At 46.8% G+C, this 22614-nt stretch overlaps 1 protein-coding gene across 1 annotated transcript in view; it reads right to left on the bottom strand.

Moving 5' to 3' along the window:
- Positions 1–17928, bottom strand: part of SH3BGRL (SH3 domain binding glutamate rich protein like) — a 30634-nt gene extending 12706 nt beyond the window's left edge. Inside the window, exon 1 of the mRNA XM_084212783.1 lies at positions 16833–17928. Within this exon, the coding sequence (XP_084068909.1) occupies positions 16833–16877 (45 nt within the window). The 5' untranslated portion in view covers positions 16878–17928. The remainder of the gene's footprint in view (positions 1–16832) is intronic.
- Between the last annotated feature and the right edge of the window lie 4686 nt (positions 17929–22614).

Here is a 22614-nt window from a genome sequence, read left to right as displayed (position 1 = left end):
TTGAGGACGTAATTTAGTGATGAACATGGGGCTGGGTTTATGGTTGAACTCAATGATCTCAAAGGTCTTTTCAACCATAACAATTCCACGATTCTGTGATTCTCTCCAGCTCCTTCTGCAGGTGTGTCCTGAGCTGCCTCTCCCAACCTCACAGCTGGGATCCAGCACCAGGACAACAGAGAAGCGACACCTTAGAGCAGATCTTACATTTGATCTTACATATTTCTCAATTCAGTTTCAAGACAACACCACATTTAAAAGGGGATTTTTTTTTTTGCGTTTCCAATTCCAATTCCAGCCTTCTGGGTTCCACATAACCAAAAGCAAGTATAGCTTTAAAGCAGTTGTATTGTGTGCCAATGATGGTTTTAAAGATGCTGCTTCTTCCTTAGTGGGAGCAAATCTTTAAATCCCAGAAGCAGCTGCTTTGTGGAGGAAGGTGAACTCCAAACTCCAGGCTATGCTACTGATTGTGGCCAGACTTCTAACCATCAGTTCTCCAGAAGCTTCAGAGTCTCCTGAAGATGGACAAGCTGAAATATAAGCAGTGAATGGGAAAAGTGTAGTGCAAGAAATGTTGAGCAAACTCCACTGACAGCCAGCTGCAGCAAGGTGGAAACCCCCAAAAAGTGACTTTCCTGGAAGGAATGGGCAGCACGAGGAATGCCAAGTGCTGCCATGACAAACTGACTTGTCACAGGGTGACCTGTGGACTGAGCTGGGGCCACACTGCCACAATCCACTGCCACTTTTTGGAATTAGAGTAAAAATTATTGGGGGTTTTGGTTTGGTTTTTATCAGTCTCACCTAATTTCTCAAATGACCTTGCCTTCCTCACCCAGAGTCCCTAATGCAGAAGCTCATCCTTGCAAATGAGCTGCAAAATGCTTAGAATTTCTCCTCCCACTACAACCTAATTTGTAGGAGTTAAACAGCCCAGCAGCTCAGCTATGGATTTAAATGTCAGAGATTCCTGTCGGCCCCCTAAGCTCATTCCCACCCCAGCACATGGCAGCAGGACTCCCTTCCGAACAGCCTCAGTCCTGCCCTCTGTCACACTTTTTCTTGCTTTAGTATTCCAGGAGATTTTTTTTTTTTTGTCTATAGAGTTGTTTTGATGGTTTTATTTGTATGAATAAGACATTTTCTCCCCCCTGTATAAGTTTAAAAATCCAATGTGCCAGTTCTGGTGGTGCCACTGTAAATGTGGTCAGAGGGTGGGAAGCCTGCAGGCAGCTCCAGCGATGACCTGGCTTGATCAGAGCTTTGCCAGGTGTCTCCCAACAATTCCTCACTCTTATTTCTCCCTGCCTGGTAGAATGTCTGCTTATTTTTAGGTCTGGGTAATTATCATCATAGAACTCAAAGCACTTCTTTGTTCTGGTTATTTTAAGCAGAGCATTACACGAGTGGTGCCATCGTTCTCTCTCCCGATGGATTCTGGTCTGGAGGGAATGAGACTGAGGACAAACACAGCAAAACCACCATGAACTTACAGGACCTGAATCAAACACAGAAGGCTGGAAAACTTCACGCTGGACTTGTGCTGCTCTTTTTTTTCATTTTCCAGAAATTCAGCAGTGTCCAGATGGACTCCATATGTCCTGACTCTCTCCCTACAGGGTCCTTTGGGAAAGCCCATGGCAATATCCACATGAATCCTGCACAGCAGAGCTGGTTTGATGTGGTTAGACCACAACAGCTTAAAATTGGTTTATTTGGAAATGGTTTTTACCACCAGGCACCCACCAACCCTGAGGTGTGTCAGCATCACCAGCCCAAGACCTGGGGCAGGAGGAAGCAGGCTCCAGCTCCCACTCAGAGTAACCACATTCCTCTGTTCACGTGTGGCTTTGGAAGACACATTTTAAAAGCAAGAAAAGGTGAGAGAATGCAAAGTGACCACCACTCAAGAGCGAGGCTGGGGAAAATCCAGGCTACCAAAAGGGTTTTGCAATTTAACCTGGAGGTTACATCATGTCTGGCAGCACACATGGGCTGTCTGCAACAGGGCTTTAGCCTGGCATAAGGTACCACCCCATAGACCTGATTTTGGAACACTAGCCAAAAATATAGCTGGAACAAAGGACAAAGTCTGCACTTCCCAAAACAAGACCACAACTTGCTCCAGAAACCATAGAAAGTTACATAAATGAAAAAGCTGATTCATGAGAATAAAAATAAAAGCTTCTCTCATGGATTATAATGCCATTGTAACTGCATTCATTCAATAACCCAAGGCCTAAAAACTTGTTAAATCCCACACCAACAACACCCAGGTCCAAAGATCCTTGTGCACACAATTTTTTTCCTACCAGAAGAACCAAACAGGAAAGTTCACGTCACCTCCATGTGCTAAAGTCCTAGGGAATCAGGATTCTCAAGGGAGCCAAGGGCACCTAGAGACCAAACTCCCTCTCACTTTTATTTACTGACTGCAGACTGCAAAGAGAAAAAAATCCCAGGGGGATTTGGCATTTAATTCCCTTGGGCTGCTTTGGGAAGTTCAGCCAGCAACACTGGCCTGGCCCCTCTGGTTGGCACAGCCCAGCACAGCTGAGCAGGTTCCTAAGTGCCACTCTGCCAGCTTGCTGTTGGAGTTCAAGGAATTGGTTAAGAAAAAATAAGAAACATTTTCTCTCTTGCTGCAGCAAGGAGGGCTTGAGTTCAGTGTTCCAGCAAAGTTTTTCAGTGTCACTAATTTAGTGTAAGGCAGCACAGCCAACTCCACCACACCTCGACTACAGTCAAATTCGAACAAGATCCTAAAAGCCCCCAAATAAGTCAGAACTGTCCTGCTGCAACATCCAGTGTCTGTTTAGCTACTTTCCTCCTGCAGTGGCCAAAAGCAGATTCCTCTACCCATTAGTCAAGTAGGAGGACAAGTAACATTTCCTTATTTATATCTCCCCAGCTTCTGGCACACAGCAGCACAGCAGCACTGCCTAACAAAGCCCTGATGACTTTTTAATGTGTTTTAGGCCTACTTTCCATGAAGGCACCTTAAGGATTAACATTATTATCACAGCTTAAGGCAAATTCTGCTTTTAACAAATGATACCCAAGCACTGGGGGAGATGAGTGGGGGTGAATCCATTCATCCTTTAGCACCTGCCTGTCAAGGACTATTGTGGTGTTACCAGGATTCTAACAGAGAACATCTTATCAACAACACCTGAAGCCCATGGTTAAAAGTACCATTTGATAAACTTCACATTTTGTTCCAGTACATGAAAATGGTTCTGTCAACTGAAATCCCACCTCTTTTCCTACTGAAGCATTGAATTCAGAGGTAAATATATATTCCTCTTTTTTTTGGCTGCAAGGAAAAGGTGGTGGGGCACTGAAATGGCTCCCCAGGGAATGGTCACAGCCCCAAGGCTGCCAGAGCTCCAGGAGCATTTGGACAACGCTCCCAGGGATGCACAGGTGGGATTGTTGGGGTGTCTGTGAAGGGCCAGGAGTTGGACTTGATCCTTGTGGGTCCCTTCCAACTCAGGATATTCTATGATTCTATGAAAAGAAGGGTGACACAGGGCACTCTCCTTCAACTCTCCTCCTTCCTGCCTGCTCCACATTTTCAGTTGCTCATTCAGCATCTCCTGGCCTGTCCAGGCTCCTGACTGCACTGGCAGCATCCAGTTGTTTTGCCCAAGAGCCCAGCTCAGTCTCAAGCCTACCAGAGATGCACAAACTGCTGGGAGAGTTCTGGAGGGCTTTGCAGATCAGATGCACCGTCTTTTAGTCAGAATATCTGTATTCTCACCACAGCCAGAAGTGACACATCCCTCTACTCTCTGCTTAGATGCTTCATTCTGTAAAAGGCTTACAGAGAGTCACTACTGCCAAGTCCAAGTCATTCACAAGTCAGGATATTCCAAAGCTCTTCCTCACAGCAATCACGGCCTGCTCAGAGACTGCCTCCCCAAACACAGACTCCATGTGCATCCAAAGACTGACTCTCTGTTCTCTGGGATTTTTCCTTCCTTTTTTCCTTTTTTTTAAAGTTCTGTGAAAAGTGACAGCAATACCCTATGGGATTATTTGCCTGGATTTCAAAACCAAACAACCCCACACAGCCAAAACTTCCATTTGCAGGGATTTTAACACAAGATTTTAACATTTAAAACCTCATTCCATCATCAAACAAAAAATAGAGATGTTTGCTCATGGGAAGACAGTGAGCCTTTTTACACTGTACTTCCATGCACATGGAACACAGGATGCCAGCAGCTGGGCAACGGAGAAGTTAAAACCCAAAAGTCCAAGAAGTTCTGGCAGCACTTGAGCTGGTACTAGCAGAGGCACCAAACCTCCCTGCCTACTTTTTGTAGACAACCCAAGAGCCTGAACACAGAAAAACAGTGAATGCCACTGAAGCTTCCAGCTGCTGAACGCTGGGAGGTGTCCCAGATCTGGGGAGGTGTCAACTGGCACTTGTCCCCTCAGACAAGGAAGGTTTGATGGGAGGCATGGAGGGTGCCTGACTCTTCACTCTGCTCATGCTGGGCTCCAAGCCCAGGGACAGCAGCAGGAGTCTCCCCTCCCTTCACGTGATCTCTGCAAACAACCCCACCAGGAGCTGTGTTTGATTAGGGATGAACTTTGCACGGGAAGCAGCCTGATTCTCCGGGAAGTCTCTGGGCACTGCCTGGCAGCAGCTGCAAACTCCTACAGCCTGACAACTCCAACATCCAAAACCTGCCCAGCCCCCTGCAGGGGCTCTGCCCCCAAACCTGCCCTCATCCAGCCAGGGCTGGGCAGGACTATCCAGGACAGACAGTCAGGGAAGCACAACTCCTTACCAGGACTGTAGACCTGCATAAATCAGGGATATGGAAAGAGGCCTTCTCCACCAACTCACAGACTCCCAGAATATCCTGAGTTGGAAGAGACCCCCAAGGATCACTGAGTGCAGCTCCTGGCCCTGCAGAGGAGTGTCAACAAGCGGTTGGAGTGCTGTCCAAGCGGTTCTGGGGCTCTGGGTCCGTGACCATTCCCTGGGGCGCTGTTCTAGTGCCTGACCTCCCTCTGGATGAGGAATCTCTTTATAACATCCAGTCTGAACCTTCCCTGACACAGCTCCAGCCATCCCCTGGGGTCCTGTCCCTGCTTAGAGAGCAAAGGTCAGTGCCAGGCTATGCCTTGGCTGGGCTCTATGGAGCTCTGAGCTGGGAATCTCCTCCAGCAGTGCTGCTCTGGGGCGCCAGCCCAGCTCACAGCTGATGGAGGGATTCTTGTGCCATGGAAAGCAAAGGGAAGAAATGAGCCAGGGGAAGCAGGACTGCCTCTCCCAGCCGTAAAAAGGACTGAAAGCAGGGATCAAACCATGGCCTCGGGTCATTGCTTCACTCAGCAGCAGGAAGGACTTGCAAATGCAAATATTCACATATCAGGATTTTTTTTTTTTTTTTTTTTTACTTTTTTAATGACTACTTTAGTTATCCAGAATAAACATCTTGCAAACTCAAGCTTCCAAACCTAGGCTTCTTCTTACTTTCCTTTAGGTGAGGATGTAAAGAAACATTGATGTATGGCAAACTATAGCTCTGACCACTGCTGACACCGCAGCACCCAGAATTGTCATCATCCAAAGGAAAACACCACCATTGCAATACTAAATAAATTGACCCTTGGCAATTTTCTAAGTCGGTCTTGTGGCATTTGACTTTTATAAGCCTGAAAACTGCTTATCTGGTCCAAAACCAACAGAGAGCAAGCTTCCTACTGTGGAATACAGGCTCCATTATCTCAGTTATGCACTGACAAAGCATAAGCAGCAGCAGAATATGAACTCTTCATTTATTACACACACTTTTTTTCTGCAGCAGACGTTGAGCTTGGCAGGCTGAGTTTCCCTGGAAGTCTCCATGTGCCTTGTCACAGCATCCAAACTCAGGGCTGGGTTAAATAAAAACAAACAGATCCACTCCTCCCAAAGCCCAGTACCTAACTAAAAACTCCTGAACAGCACAGGACTGAGAATGGCAGGGCCTGGGAGCATTCCCACTCATCAGCCAGCTGTTCTGCTATTCCTGGGGTCTCCACAGCCTCAGCACCTCACTGGACTCTCTTACCTGAGTCACAAAACAGGGAAAGGGGAACTTTTGCTATGTGGAAGAAAAAAAAAAGTCCCTAAGTCCAAGCTACCTCTGTCACAGACTCCTTGAACAATTTTCTCTTCACCTCTCAGAGCTCCTTTCCTGAGTCATCAGGAGTAATTATTTTTTCAAATCACTGCTTATTTACTTTCAGGGATCATTTCTGGCTCATTCTGCAAATGGTATCAACACACCACAGCCCAGCCCCACAGACAGGCTTTGCACACTGTAAGGCAATTTACCACGCAGAAGACTGATCTCCAACAAGATAGCGAGGCTCAGTATCACAAGATGCAGACAACTCTCTGACACATGATATATTCCTCAATACTCAAACATTTCCCATGTGGCTGAGAAAAGCAGGGGAAATGTCCGGAAGGTGCTGCTGGTCACCTGACTGCTTGCTCTGGAAGCTTTAAAAAGTCCTGATAGTCTGGACCTCACCCCCGCTGTCAGGTTCCGAACCTGTTTTTTTCAGCCAGTCTCTTTCTGAAAGCCAGAAGAATTATTTCTCCTTCATCTTCAGCTTCATGGAGATCCCAGGACGGGTCTGTGCAATGCTGGCAGCAACTCCAGCCTGTAAGAACTGGCACAAACTGCCAGGTCCCACCTCAGTGCCCCTGAGACTTCACCCTCCCCATCAGCCCAGCACTCCAATAATATTCCAGGGAAGCAGCCTGAGATAACAGCACACACAGGGCTGCAGTTTGGGGGTTTATTGAAACAGCTGCTCCTGTAATTATTTTTCAGAAGCTGTGGATTTCTGCTGGTGATGAGGAGCCCTGCACAGCAGAGGGAAAACAGGTTTGGTTGTGCTTGTGTAAGGAGCTGAACTGACGTTAGGGAAGGAGTTAAAAGCACCGACAGTTCTGCACGAGGCCCCTGTGGTTTACAATAAAAGCAAAGTTTATTTCCTGTATGGTTTAGCACACAGAGGCTAAATTAACCGACAGGAGTAAAAGTTTACAGCATTAATTGCTGTTTCACTGCCTTTATATTGCCAGGCATTTATTCTTTAAATAAAAGACTACTTTAAGAAGAAATACAACATGGCCTCAGGGATCCAGGTGCCTCTGATGTGTATTACTTTTTATCTTTGAAGAATTCATATACCACAGATCTTGGTTAACAAAGAGTCTTTTTGCTGACTGCTGTTCTAAAACTAAACCAAGTAATTCTTTTAGAGAGAACAAAGCTTTTTTCTTCAACTAAAATACCTAAATATCATAATACAAAGGAAGAGAAAAAGCTATGGATTAAATACAAATTTCCTCTTTGCAAGAAGAGCCTTGAGATAGAACAGCATCCAAAAAGCTTCCTGGAGAGGAAAGATTCAGCAGAGCCCAGCCTGTATGGGCAGCAGTTTTCTGACCCAGTAATTAATTGCCCTGGGTAACATTTCAAGTGTGAATAATCCTGAAGGCCCCAGATCCTTCTCTATGTTACTTGGACAAAACATTGTCTAAAAACTGTGTCTCTAAGTGGGAGAGATAAATTGTTCTCACAAGACCTGGCCACACTACAGTTTCTAACACTTCGGGCAGCTGAAACAGCACAGGAGTTGGCCAAGCTCTGCCTGCCATAGCCAGGAAGGCCAGTGCCTGGGGCTTTGCTCTCAGGATTGCTCAGGAGACATCCTGAAGTGACTCTTTCAGGAATTAACAAAATGGAGCATTTCCCAACACAGTGAGGTTGTTCCCACCACCAGGCTGCTCTCACCCACTGCAGCCCACAGGGAAGTGCCACCTTCAGCCCAGAGCAGGAGCACTCATCTGGATGCTGCCCATGCCTTGAAGCCATGACCTGGAGCCACTTTGCAACTCCCCACTGTCTTTTTTAAGTTTTATAGATCCCTCTTGTCACCATGGTATCTGCTTTTTTTTTTTTTTTCCCCTAAACCACAAGCTTCCTTCTGTCTCAGTGCAAGCCAGCATCTGCTTACCCCAATCAGAAACTAAGATAAATACACACAGCATTTTATTTTTTCAAAGTTTAAGTCCCCAGCTGTTTATTTGCTGTAGGATGGAGTTCTCCAGGCCTGGGCAAGCAGCCAAAATGGCTTCATTCCCCTGCTGTTCCTCAGTCTCAGCCTAATGCTGATGGCTGGCAGTGGGAGGTGATGGCTCTCCCAGCACCTTCCAAGCTGCCAGCTTGGGTCCCAAATCGTTCCATGGAAGATGGAGCTGTCTGTCCAGCAGCTCCTCAGTTCATCCAGGTGTAAATTCCTGAGGGGAACATTTCCCAAGTTAGCTGTTATGGATTTACTTTGATCTTTCCACAGCATGCATAACAAAGCCCAAATCTCTGCAGGTGAAAGGAGGCTCTCACGGGGACCTCCTGGCACACTTTAATGTGATGGAAGGGAACAGAAAATTGGAAAAAGATTGTTCAGGCACAAAGGTTCCATGGACTGAGCTACCAGAACCAAGGGACTTGTTTATCTGCACTACAGGGTGGAATTTCCAGTTCTTAATCAGGATTACCGGGGCACTAACAAGGAAATTTGCAAACCTGCTCCTTTATATTTCTATTCACATATATTGTATTTCTTGCCTAGGGAAAACAAAAACCACCAAACATCTACTAGCCATAAATCAGTTTCACTTGAACTTCATTTCTATCCATATCCAGTGAAAATGTTTTGGGATACATTTTAACTCAGTCAAGGAGTTATTCTGCTCCTTTCCTGCTCTGCCAGTTGTTCTGCAGCTGCTGCTCTGGCCAAATACATTTGCAACATGTGCACAGGAATGTCTTGGATAAGCAGCATTAAGTATTTCCTAAGGAATAAAATCTTGTCCTGCTGTAGTCCATGGCAGTATTCCCAGTGATATAAGCACAGCCAGAGGTTGATCCCATGAGGTGAATGCAGATGGGCTGTTTAAACCTGCCTGGCAACAAGTATTCCCATAAAAACGTGGGTATATGTGAAAACTGCCATGATTTTTCCCAAAGGTGTCATGTTTGCTGTTTCCATCAGGCTTTTCCAGTTGACTTTGATCTATGCCTAAGGCAGGAGAGGTGTCTGTTCACCTACCCTAAACATGGGCTAAACATGCAGTGTGCCAGCATCTGCACAATGATGCTGGTCTTGGAATCCCCAAATGCTTGTTTCGTATGCAAGAAATGCTGGGACACCAACCCAACATATCCCAAACACACACATGTTTCTTTTCCTCCAAACATTTTCCTGGACAACATGGTCTTAATTTTTTTTAATGCAAACTGTTAACATAATTTTGGGAGCAGAGCCAGTTTCATTCAAGAAGAGAAGAAAGCTTTACTGGGTTGGATCCAACACTTGTCTAGCCCAGTCTCCTGTCTCCACTGGTCACATATCCCAGGGAAGAGCACACCATCAGGCTGAGCACAAAGAGCTACACCACATCCAGCTTTCTTCCCAGACTCCAGTAACTCACAGTTTTGAGTCAGAGGTGTAGTAGTAATGTTTAATACTTCTTAACAGACTTTTCCCCTTAATTTGTCTCACTGCTTCCTGAGCCCATGCACTTTCTGCTGCATACCACATCCTCTGGCAGGGAGTTTCTCCCTGAAATCTGTGTTATCAAACAAAGCATGCAATTTACTCTGAACCTGCCACTTCCACTTGCTCTCCCCGAGTCGTTCCATTAGGGAAATTAATAATCTCTTCCTGTTTGTTCTCCCATGCCTGACGTGATGTTATCACATTTCAGACTTTTTCAGCTCTTTCTTTCTCAACTGCAGAATTCACAGAATCATGAAACAATTTGGGTGGGAAGGAACCTTACAGACCATCAAGTTCCACGCCCTGCCATGGGCAGGGACACCTTCCACAGTCCCAGATTGCTCCAAGCCCTGTCCAACCCGGCCTTGAACACTTCCAGGGATAGCGCAGCCACAGCTTCCCCCTTATCATCCACAAATTCTGCCTAATTTGGTTGTTCCTCCTACAGTGATCATTTCACCCTACTTTCTTCTCTTTTCTCACTTTCTTCTATAATTTCAAGAAAACAGTTCCAGTCTACTAAAGACAGACTCACTGCACATTTATACAGTTGTTTTTTTTTCTTTTGCCCTTTCCCATCCTAAACATTCCTGACATTCTGTTTGCTTTTCATGGCTATGAATATGGTATTTTTGTAGAATTACCTAGTATGGCTCCAAGACCTCTCTGCTAAACAGTATTTTAGCAGAGTTTAAACATCATTCTTGCACAGGACAACCATTGTTGCTTCCCAGTTTTTCAGCTGGGACAGCAACAGCAGGCTGTTCTTGCACTGATTGTTTAGATTCCAGCACAGATCTCTGTGGGAGTTGCCTGGTAATTTCTGCAGATTGTCAAAGATTGAATTGGTTTGTTTTTTTTTTTTAACCTGGCTAACGCTTGTCCAAAACTTTCCAGAAATCCAGGGCTTCAGTATTATGGATGACCCTCCCTCCCTATGTTCCAGGTAGCTCAGGTGTGAGGCACAGCTTTCTCCACTGACGCTGCACTGATTCTCCTCCCTCCTCTGTCTCTGTCCACGCATTTGCTGGGAAAGAGCCCAGTGAAGAATAACATCCATTTGTGCAGCACCGGAAGATGGCTCACAGCTCCCAGAGTTCCCTGAGATCCTTTTTCAAACCACAGCTGCCTTTGGCTCCTCTCTTCACTCCAACACTCCAGCAATCAAACAACAGGTAGTAGTTAAAATTTTACACTCGAACGCCTTTAGAATTTCTAGAGAGGCTGATTCATGCATGGAAACAGCCCCAGAAAAACTGAACTTCAGATCATTAATTAAAGAAATAAATCACCACATCCATGTCTCACAGGGGAAACCATGTCCAGGAAGGAGCTGTAAGTCAGGATGTGAAAACAACTTCAGCTGTATCCTGAGAGCACAAACCTCAGTCAGGCCAGTTGGATGCTGACCTTTCACATTTTTTTCTGGTGCTTTAAAGCTCAGTCTCACTCTGCTGCCTTTTCACTGTTACAAAATGGCCTTAACATTGAGCTGGAGGTGCTGTCCCAGGAAGGACGTGCTCCTGGATGGAGGCTTTTATTCTGGGACAAACAACAGTAGATAAGAATTACAATCAAAACTCTTTCGGGCTTGATTAAATATCTGACCAACAAAAGCATTTAAATTTAATCATAAACTGAAAGTCTCCCCTGCGTACAGCCACAGTTAAACAAATGGCATTAACACCAAATGTTCATGTTTGAGCAGAAACATTCCTGAACAGCAGAATATTGATATAAGATGTGGACTTGGTTCAGGTTTCCAGGTCTCCAGTCAGAGCCAAGAACTTAGATTGGTGCTTCCAAGGCTGGGGAGCACAAGGAACAGGGAGAGCTCCCTTTGGCTATGGCAACGATGCATCCTTAGCTCTTGTTTTTCTCTTAGAGGGGAATATTTCAATTCTGTTCTAACCTTGAACAGCTGAATTTTGTCATTGTTGGTGTAGTTCCCTTTGTCTCCCCTCTCCCCAATTCCTCCTTTCCTGGAAGCAATAAGAATAACCTTGCAGAGACGCAAGTCTTGGCACCCTCTGCTCGTTAACGCAGATGCCAGTTCACTGACTTCTATAGGAATTTTGTGAGTGTAACTTTAATGCCCCAGGACAAGGAAAGTTCCATGCTCAACTCTATAAATATTTATTTAAAACCCGCAAGTGCTTAGCCCTGACATGATGCTGTGTGCATCCTGTCTTAGAACGTGCTGCGGTTCAGGGTTAGAGGGAAAGCCAGCACAAGCTGACAGCATCCAGCCTCTCCCCAAAATCTGCCTCTTCTCCCCAAGCAGAGACATAATCCTGATGCACCACCTCAGAATAAACACTGTCCTACCTGTATATACAACCTAGAAAAATTCTCAGCAAAAAGCCTTTCCTGGCTTTAACTGTGGAGCAGAATATTCCATCATTCTCCTGCTGTCAGAAACTGGTTTTAGTTAAGCACAGTAGAATGTTTTTTATTTTGATATATTAAAACTATTGCAACAACTGCAGCCAACTTAATCTCTGGCTCCATTAAAAATTTGAATGCAATATTTTAAGCAAAATATTTGACTTATCTCGAGTTTGGAACAATGACTGTACAAAAAACAACCCAGGAGGCAGATGGAACACATCCGAACTTGAGCCGCACTACAGATTTTGTCTTCCATCCCAAGAGCTCTAACTCAGAACAACTCCTACCATTTTATTGAGAGAAACTCTGTTTGGTGAACACTGGGTATCCAAAAAACATATTATGTTTCGAGAAATTAGGGATTTAAAAATCAATACCTACCTTAACAAGTCAGTTTTCACCCATGGCATATAAATTGCATGAACTGAGTATCATGAAAACATACACACACTGTCAGATTGTTTTTCAACTACAGATGCAGCTTATTTCCCCATAATATGTGCATTTACCTAAACCTGCATCACAGTACAAGACCATTTACCAAAGATTTGTATTGGTGTTTTCTTCCCACATACACTGCCCTGCCAGGCAGCCCATGGAAGTTCATGAGCTGCTGCGACCGTCTGCTGTCACTGCTCGGGGCTTCCGCAGCAGCAACAAACGTGACCACAGACATCCGGGCTGGGACAGCACGCTGGGAACCCTGAACGTGGCAGCACAACAAGGGACACTTGTGATCCACACTGATAAGGACTGCATGCACAGAGCCACCCTGCTGCAGCAGCATTTCCCCTCAGAGCCACCTCCTGCCACAGCAAAGCTGTTGGACTCGATGAGCTTTGAGGCCTTTCCCAACCTGAACAATTCTCTGACTCCACGAAACCTCACAGCAGCCAAACAACACAAACACAAAGCACACAGACTCTGCTATTGTGACCATCTGAGAGAAAAGGCCCTTGGGGGATATAAATGCAAAATATAATTTTTTTATACAATCTCCAACTCTCCATGTATTACCTCCCTGGGATTCAAACTTCAGAAAGATGAAGCAGCCTCACCAGCCCTCCCAAAGCACTGAGCTGTTGAACAGGGACAAGAGCTGGTGGTTACACATGCTCTCATCATTTCTAACAGCTCCTCTCCAGAGCTCTTCTCCCCTGGAATGCTCCAGGAAGCCCTTGACACTGGTTATATGTCTCCAGTAGCACCAGCAAAATCTCTGGTGTCTTACTGGGAAAAGAGAAGAGTAATTGCAAGCAAATGTTCTCCAGACCATGGACCACTTTCATCTTCACTTCCTGGGAGAAGACTAGATCCTTTCCCAAGCAAGAAGACAATACAAGAAAAATATGAACCCCCCACATCTTTAACTTTGTGAATGAAAAATAAATTAGAATTTCCTTTCCTCTCTAAAACGATCCATAAACAGCAGCAGATCTGTGTAATACAGGACTCTGACTCTGGAGATCATCTCTTTCTGCCATGTCTGTAGTCGCAGTAGGAGGCAAGGAAAGAAAACCACTCACACAGCCATCAAAGCAAGGGAGGAGGACAGAGCTGGGAGAGATGGAAATGTGGATATAGATCACAAAGATGAAGCAATTGGCTCCACGGAGCATCTGGACACCAGACATTTGATGTGGCAGTTTTCAAAACCCACAGCACTGGGAATGGCACAGGGCAGAGCTCAGCCCACCACATCCAGTGCTGGCACTTCAGTTCCACAGACACAGTCTTCTGTGCAGTTGTTGGCAACAAATGCACACTCATAAGACCAAGAAGAATTTAAGCAGCTGGTTCCCTTCCACATGAGATCAATAAAATGGGCAATCCAGCTGCCTTCAGGAAGAAAGGGATTCTGGTGCTGGGCCATCTCTTGCCCCAAAATCAGCAAAATACCAAAATCCAGTGGAGAAAATCACACACAGGATTTGTGCCACTCAGCTTCCTCCCTCCTTGTATCCTTTTCTACCAAAAGCAAGAGTTTAATGACACTTGGGCTTCTCTTCCTTTCACCTCCTGAAGGATTTGAATGGGAAGTTGCAGTGAAACCCCTCTCATAGGCAGCATAGTCCCTGTTCCTGCAACGCTCTGGCATTTCCGAATGCAGCATTTGCACCTCATTTCTGTCCGCAGCCTCCACCACTGTCCCAGGCTGAGGAACACTGCACACTTCCACTGTCTGCCATGCAGGAAGGCTCCTGACAGCAGCTCCAGATTCTCCATGACACCCCATTCCCATGTGGGTGTCATCTTCCTCCTTACAGTCCCCGTGCATCCATGCCCAGCCCACAGCTCCCCAGCACAGCATCCACGGTGAGGAAGATGGGGCCACAAGGGGCCACTTCCCAAGCAAGACTTCCTAACACTGCAGGAAACTGGTGCTGGAACTATCACAATATGGAGTAAAATTCAAGTAGGAGGCCAGACCCAGACAAGATGTCAATCATCATACTTTCCAGAAATCCCTTGAAACACACTCATAAAATGTCTTTGCTTAGACATGAGCTTCACAAAGTGGTTTTTTCCTCACAGATACATCATACTGAATATAAACATTATAGAGAACAGTGCCTTGGGGAAACATTTTATACACTGTGATGTGGCAAATTACACCATATAGCAAAGCAGGACTTTTCCAGTAATAGACCACAAAATTTGGGTACCCTCCAAGACTCACAGCCCCAGGGCGTGAGGTGTGAAGTAACCTCAACCCTTTTCCATTCAGTGGGAGACACTTTCCAGTCTCTCAAAAGCTTCTTCAGCTTACAGAAATGGGGCAGGAAGGAGGAAATTGATACTTATTTCTGGTTTGCTTCTACTCAGGCAAATTAGCCTTTTAAAACCCAAAATAACACAGTGCTGGGTGTCACTACAGTACAAAGACGACTTAGCAGGAGTGAGAGCCCTTCCCAGGCTGATGTTACCCAGTTCAGTCACTTCGCTGCAAACAGCCTTGTCTCTGTTCCATCTCTCTGTAGCAATCTTCTCTGATGTGGATTTTCCATTCCTGGAGTGGGTTACTTCAAATTCAGCACCCAGAAAGGCTTCTCTGGTCCTCCAAGCAAAGCCTGTCTCACCAACGGTTTTAAGAGCCACAGAAACAACTCATTCCCATTCCCTCCAAAGAGGTGCCTCTCTGTCTTACTTTAGGTTGAAACATCGATTAAAATTCTTATACTGGAAAGAAAACATCACCCAGTGAGGTGCTGGGCTGGTCCTGCCAACAGAAACACCCTTGGTGTACGCAGGAATCTAAGAATGTGCAAGTCTTGCTCATTACCACAAGATCCCTTGAGCTGCTCCAGCTTTAGACACAGGCATGAGTGTATGTGCATGTGTGTATATATATATATAAATATACACGTCATAAAACTGGCAATCATGTGCACATTACACTTGAATTCCCCAAAAAACAGACTACACCAACGCTACATTCAAAATTCCACAGGCAGGGATGCACAAAGGAGCCTGAAAGGCAGCAGTTAGTCAGACTGGAGCTTTGTAACATGTACAACCCACACATGGACCAGGCAGCACTGTAGAAAACACTAAGCTAATAATTAAAAACTTAATTTAAAACCATAAAAACACAATTGGAATTGAGAGCTGTGCTTGCACCCCTGGAGCTCAGTATCACCAGACAGACAGAAATCAATAGGTGCCATGAAGAGGGCGCTGATAAAAATCTATAGCAACTGAAGCAGTCAACTTGAAACCTATTAACAGCTGCATTAGAAAGAAAGGATTACTTTTCCAATCTGCTGCTTTCCTTCCAGATGATCATTCTGTACGAATCCAGCAGAAATCCCTTTGGATCCCTTTTATGAATGAACTACTCAGGATTTCAAGACCCTCCTCGGTTAGCATGAAATATTCCTCTGCTTTTCACCACCAGCACCAGCACTGTCAGCGCTGGCATCCAGTTTACTAAAAATGATCCGGAAGGGAGGGACAGCAGGGACACCTGAGGCACAGGCTCCTGTGCCATCTGCAGCCCGTCACCCCAAGCTTACCAACTGGTATTTGACCTGCTGAAGCCCACAGACCAGTGGCTGCACTCAAGCAAAGAAGGAGAATGCAGTGAGGGCTTGTTTTTATCTTCTGTACATCACTGTCCTCCCAAAGTTTAGGGACCTGAAGCACGAACAGTGACAGGAAAAGGTCATCATACAGCCACAGCTCAGACTCTTTATCTCCTCGCAGTAAAAGTCACTGATCATTAACTGCAATAGCTGGCATTTTCTGAGTCCCTGGCATTTTGTAGTTCTCCAGTACATCCATACCAAGTACAACGAAATCCTCCGGATTTCAGCCTCGGAGCATCCCCCACATGGATCAAAGAGAAACCAGATGATCCTGAGAACATAGAGCTGCACCTGAATCTGGGCACAAATCCCGCTATTTCTGTGTATCTCTTTATTTTCCTTTTGAAAAACACAGTCCGAGCTCTGCCTATAACACACTGGGGCCATGAAAAGCGAAATCCAGTATTCCCAACAGGGAAAGAACCAGAGGCTACTGGGACAGCGGCCACACACGCCTGCCACAATCAACGAGGAATAAACTCGTCAAAACCAAACGACGGACGACACATTCAGAATTGAACTTCAAGAACAAAAAAAAAAAAAAAAAAAAAACCACCCAAATAGTGGTGGCTCTGCCTTCCCAGCACAGGGCGAGGGGTGCGGGATCACCGAGGAAATGTCGCTTTCCGTCGGCAGCAGCCGCAGCACCGCTCGCACAGCGCCGGGCGCCGTGAGGGGACCGCGGCTGCCCCGGCCTTTCCCCACACTGCCCGGCCGCCCCCCGCATCCCCCGCCCGGCACAAGTTTCCCCCGGGCGCCTCTTACCGCCGTGGAGCCGGAGGAAGAGGCGATGTAGACCTTGATGACCATGCTGGGAGCGGCGGGATGCAGAGCCGGGCGGGCGGTGGGTGTGTGAGGGCGGCTCGGGCGCGGGCTGGGGCTCAGGAGGGAGGGCGGGCACGGGGAGGCGGCGGGAGCGCTCGCCCCGCCTCGCTCCGCAGCTGCCACCGCCCGAGTCCGGAAGGGCGGAAAATGGTTTTTTAAAAATTAATTAAATAAATAAATAGTAAAAAAGGAAAGGGGAAAAAAAAAGAAGAAGAAAGAAAGGGGAGAGGAGGAGCCTTCTCGACGAGCTGCGCGAGACGTGCGGGGGAGTGAGGCGGGGGAGCCATGGCGGCGCGGCCGCGCTGAGGGGACGCGGGGGCTCGGGCCGCGTCAGGGCGGGGGTGAGAGCGGCGGGGGGAACCGGGGGACACCAGGGCGGGAGACAGAGAGGGAGGGAGCCAAGCGTGGGGGTTCGCCATGGTAGCGGCTGGTTCCCCTCAGTGCTGGTTCCCCTCAGCACTAGGTCCCCTCATGGCGTCTTCCCTCACGGCCGGGTCCCCTCATGGCCGCTCCCCTCACGGCCGGGTCCCCGGGACCGATGGCCCCGTTCTGGGCTCCGTCGTTACCGGCTGCCCTCCAGCTGCCATGGCCCGGCCCCGCTCCCGCCCGCCCGCCGTGCGAGGGCAGCGGCCGCAGCGCCAGCCCCGTGCCTTGGCCGCACACCCCGGTCTGGGGCACAAGAAGTCGGAGGTGGGTGGCTGTTCCTGGGAAATGATGTTTAGAATTAAGAATTTCCCTTTAAAATCTATTCCAGCGTGGAAGGTACTGCGCAGGTGATGTGCCAGCCCATTGCCAAAGGACAGGTAGCATCCAGTGGAGTTCTTCACATTCCTGTGGTTATTGTAAAGTATCTTCCATGCACAAAAAAAAAAAAAAAGCCATCAAATCCCCCACATTTTTAATGGTTATAGTCATGGTGACATGTTATTGAAGGAAATTTATATCCAGCACCTGTCTCCCACTTGCCTCTGGTACTCCAACTATTACCTCATATATATTTTATTATCTGTTCCGATAGCAGGTTCACAACAAATGGAAAATATGTACAGTGATAAGCACAGGAAGCTGCAATTTTACACCTACAAGCTAAGATGAAAGCGAGATGTTTGTTCTGCTCTCGGCAAAAAACAAGGAGGTATTTCTGAAATCAGTTTTCCAAACAAGCTTTGTTTCAAATTATTAATTTTTCTAACAAAAAAAAATATTTTAAGAACACATTTAATTAAAAAGTATTGAATTGAGTAATCTATATTTGCTTTATTAATTTGCTAATAGTAAAGGAAAGAAAACTGTTTTGATGAGGACATGCCTCAATTTGATATTACTTCTGATACTTATCTGAATCTTTGAAGCAGTCATGAGTTTTAAGCATGTTTGAAAAAGCAATAAACCAAAATTGATTGAGGATGATGGTACGCCATAAAAATTCCCTGGTTCAAGGAATTTCAGAATTTAATAAAATAAATGGTGTACTTTTCAATCTGTTTAAAACAAACTGACTTAAGTCCAGGAGATTAAATTTCGTAAAGGAATGTTTCTTCAGTTGTGTTTGTGCAGCCCCTTCCCAGCTGCTTGAGAAACACCCTGGGAATTCCTGTTGGCTCCAGCGTGTAACCTGATTCATGGCAAGGAGCGCACAAGGGAGAAACCCCAGCTTATCAGAAAGAAGGAAAAAGTGCAGGTGGAGAATGGGAGAGGGAGGGTCACTTGAACTTTGGGCTCCCCTGTCACATCCCTGGCTGGCTGCCAGCTCTCCTCTCCTTGGAGAATTGGAATCAGCTCCTCAGAGGTGAGATTCACCTGGAGCGAGCTGCACCTCATCCTCCTGCCTCCTAAAAACGCTGCTATCATCATTACTCTCAAAAGTGCTCTCTAGGAGGCATTTTATCTTCATGAGATAAGATTTATTAAGTTAAGAGCAATACCAAATCAGGTATTGTTGACACAACCTGGTTTTCTTGACTCATAAAAGTAAATTTTCTACTTTATTGATGGGGAAGTGTGATGTTTTCTATTCCCACGCTACTCCTGTAAAATTCACGGTGTTGTTTTTGTTCTCACTGTTAAACACTTGGAAAGCTGTGAAATATTGTTCTCAATGTAGACCAAAACCTAAAGCAAAATGACCAAAGGGGAGCCCAAGGGATTGGCCATGCCAGAGTCATCCTGGGATTTCACAGTAAAACTGATGGGGATGGATCCCCTCGCTTTTTGCTTAGAGCACAGGCAAGGATGGAGCCTTCCTAGTGCTGGCAAATTAAGCTGTTTTAAAAAAGAACTGTAGGAGAATCTCACAATGAAGGATACAGCAGTAATCATCTGCAAATTCCCTCTCGTCCAAAAGGTCAGGAAGAACAAGCTCCACATGCTCCACAGCTGCTTTGTAACCACTGAGAGGAATTAATCCACAATCCACCTGAGAGTAACATGAGGCTGTGCCAGGGTCTGCTCTCGGACCATGCCTGTGCCAGAGGAGATGATCTGGATCTGTGTGAAATGGAGAAGGTGTGATGGGCAGGGGACGCCAGCTCAGCACTCTGAACAGGAAATCAGAAATCCATCCTTCATTCCTGGTCCCAGCCTGGCAGTAACTGGAGCCAAAGGGCAAACTGTGACTCACAGCCATGCCCTGCTGCATCCCTTGCCATGGGAGGTGGAAACTGCTCCCATGCTCCAAAGACTTTGTGGGAGCAGGTGGGGAAGTCCAAGAGATCTTCCTCATCTGGAAACTCAGCAAGGCCGGGTTTCCTTGATTTACGTGTAATTGTGGCAGGCACACAGCGGAGGAGGTCACTCACAGGCACAGAGAGGGGACTCTGAGTGCTGGTCTCACCTGAGCAGGGGCAGGAGTGAGTGACATTACAGTGCAGCTACCTTAAAACCGCAGTCCCGCTCAGCACTCACAGACTCGGCTCAGCCTCCCCAGGCCCGGCTCAGCCCCCCAGACCCAGCCCCGTGCTGGCTGCCAGGGCGCGCCCCCTGCTGGCGCTCGGCGGGACCGCGGCCAGCGCCCGGCCCGCTCCACTCGGCCCGAGAGGAGCAGGAGGAGGAGGAAGAGGTGGAGGAAGAAAAGGAGGTGGAGGAAGAAAAGGAGGAGGGAGTTGCCTGGGGCTCTGTGACACGCTGGAGGCCTGGAGGAGACGTCCGCATTGGTGCTTTGGCGGGTGGGGTGAGCAGCGTTTTCAAAGAGCCAGGGAATCACTTAAGTCGGAAAAGCTTTCCGAGACCGTGTATCCTACCGTTCAGCAGCACTGCCAAGGCCACCACTAACCCATTTCCCTGAGTGTCACATCTACACAATTCTGAGCCCTTTCAGGGATGGTGACTCCACCACTTCCCTGTTCTGAAGACAATCTCCCATCCAGAGTGGGGCTGGCCACAAACAACTCCTTGCTTAGTGTTTAATCCCTGCTTTTCCATGTGCTCCACACTGGCCATCCACCCTCCCAGGCCTGAGCCAGCAGCCAGCCTGGGCTCTGGCAAGTGCTGTGCCTGCTCCCGAAGGGCACTGAGTTACCCTGGAGTACCCAAGGGATGTACATGGAAGGGAATACTACAGCTGCAAGACTACAGAAACATCCAGGGAGTAATAGCTTCCCACTGACAGAGAGTAATCTAGATTGGGTACTAGAAAGAAATTGTGCCCTGTAAGGGTTGTGAGGCCCTGGCACAGGTTCCCAGAGAAGCTGTGGCTGCCCCATCCCTGAAAGTGTCCAAGGCCAGGTTGGACAGGGCTTGGAGCAGCCTGGGATAGTGGAAGGTGTCGCTGCTATGGCAGGGGGTGGAATGAGATGAGCTTTAAGGTCCATTCCTGGGATTCTGTGATTCTGTGAAGCACAACATATAGATAACTGTGTAAAAACAAAGTTTGACAAACAACTTATAAGAACTTCAAACCCATAATAAGTCATTTTTCAGTCTTGGCAGGAGTGGGAGGCCTCAAAGATGAATTGTAATACCAGTCTGCCATGGAGGGCTAACAGGAACATGCAGAAAAGACAAAATTGGAGCACAAAACCCCAGTGAATTCTTTGCTTGTGTTTGTGGAGGAGGAGGAGGGTGGGGAGTTCCCAGACAGGAACTCACGAGCTCGCCTGAGGATCTGTCTCGAGTTGGGGTAGAATCAATGGACACAGCGAATAACAACAACCTAACCATTGCCAGATGGCCCTCCCTGCACCCCTGGATGGGTAAAACTGCTTCCACACACAGCCTCAGGACATGGCTGGTGCTCCCAGCTTCTACAATCCATTCCCAGGGAGACTCAGAACTGAGAGGGTTGTGACCAAGAAAGCTCAGCAAAGTTTCACAAACCATCCTACCCTTAGCACTGATTTTGAACTTATTTTACTAGAAGTCTTCCCAGAAGCCATTTGAAGATTCCCAGAGAATTTGGGGGCGAGCAAGTCTGTGAGCAGAACCTTTGACCAGAGCCAACTCAGTCCTAGGAGATCCCAAGGCCTCTGCAAAGTCCAAAACTGTGAAGGCAAGGGGCCATCTCCAAGTATGTAAAAACCCCCCACACCTTATGGCAGGCAGCAGACACTGATTTGCAGCCCCATTTCCGTCCTTCCATCTGGCTCCAAGCTCACAGCCAGTGGGAACTGCAGGTTTCTCACAGGATGAGTTTGAGAAAGGCAGGATTTAGTGTTCAGAGCACATATGTGTTCTGTCCAGCCCAGTCCTGGGTCACAGGAAGCCAGGGCCAGACCAGGCTGTTGGCAGATTTTGGGGTTGTGTGTTCTGCCTTCCAGGGCAGCCATCCTTGAAGGCCCAGTTGAGCAAAGTGTCCTAAAACAGCATTAACAGAACAACTGTTCCTGTTATTTGGGCTGAAAACCTGGTATCTAATAGAATCTCAGGATGGTTTGGGTTAAAAGAGACCTTCAAGCTCATCCAGTTCCATCCCCTGCCATGGGCAGGGACACCTTCCACTATTCCCAGGGTGCTCCAAGCCCTGTCCAAGCTGGCCTTGGACACTCCCAGGGATGGGGAGTCCACAACCTCTCTGGGCAACCTGTGCCAGTGTGTTTTAAGTGGAAATAGACATTTCTATTTATTTTTTATCACCAAATCTGTGAATAATCTCCTTTGTGTTAGATGAGAAAATACATTTTCTGGTTTAGAATGCCTGATTGAACATCTGTCCTAGAATGGAGTGCACCAGCTCCCAGAGGTGCCAGCATTTTTCTGTTTGCTATCAAGGGAGTCCAGACAACTCCAGTGTGAGCTCCTGCTTTGGGATAGATGTTTGAAGCTCCCTGAAGTCATTCTTGTATCCTGTTAGCTGTGTTTTGTGTAATACAATTCTGGAGCATGCAGTCACCCCCTTCACTCTCAGGGACTGGGTAAGAAGCTGTAGCTAAGCCAAAGGTTTTACTGAAGTACAAATAAACAGACTCAATGAGAATCCTAAATTCCTCATCCTCATCTTCCCAAATTAATAAGCTCTAAATGTTTTATTGCAATCAATACTGAATTTGACACATAAATCAATTTTTATCCAGGACAAACCACAGAATCACCCAGGACAAACTATAAAATTAACCAAGCACAAACCTGTTCTGTAGATCAATAATCCACTCATCCCAAAAGTTATATAAAATAAGGCAGAAGGACACTTCAAACACCAGATACAGGACACAAAAATGTGTTTTGTGGTATTTTGCCACAAAAATATGTATTAATATTACTGGTCATATGTACCATCACTACGACACAC

The sequence above is a fragment of the Fringilla coelebs genome (assembly GCF_963513975.1).
Source record: "Fringilla coelebs genome assembly, chromosome: 11".
Taxonomy (NCBI): Eukaryota; Metazoa; Chordata; class Aves; order Passeriformes; family Fringillidae; genus Fringilla; species Fringilla coelebs.
This window is presented reverse-complemented; position numbering and strand designations above follow the sequence as displayed.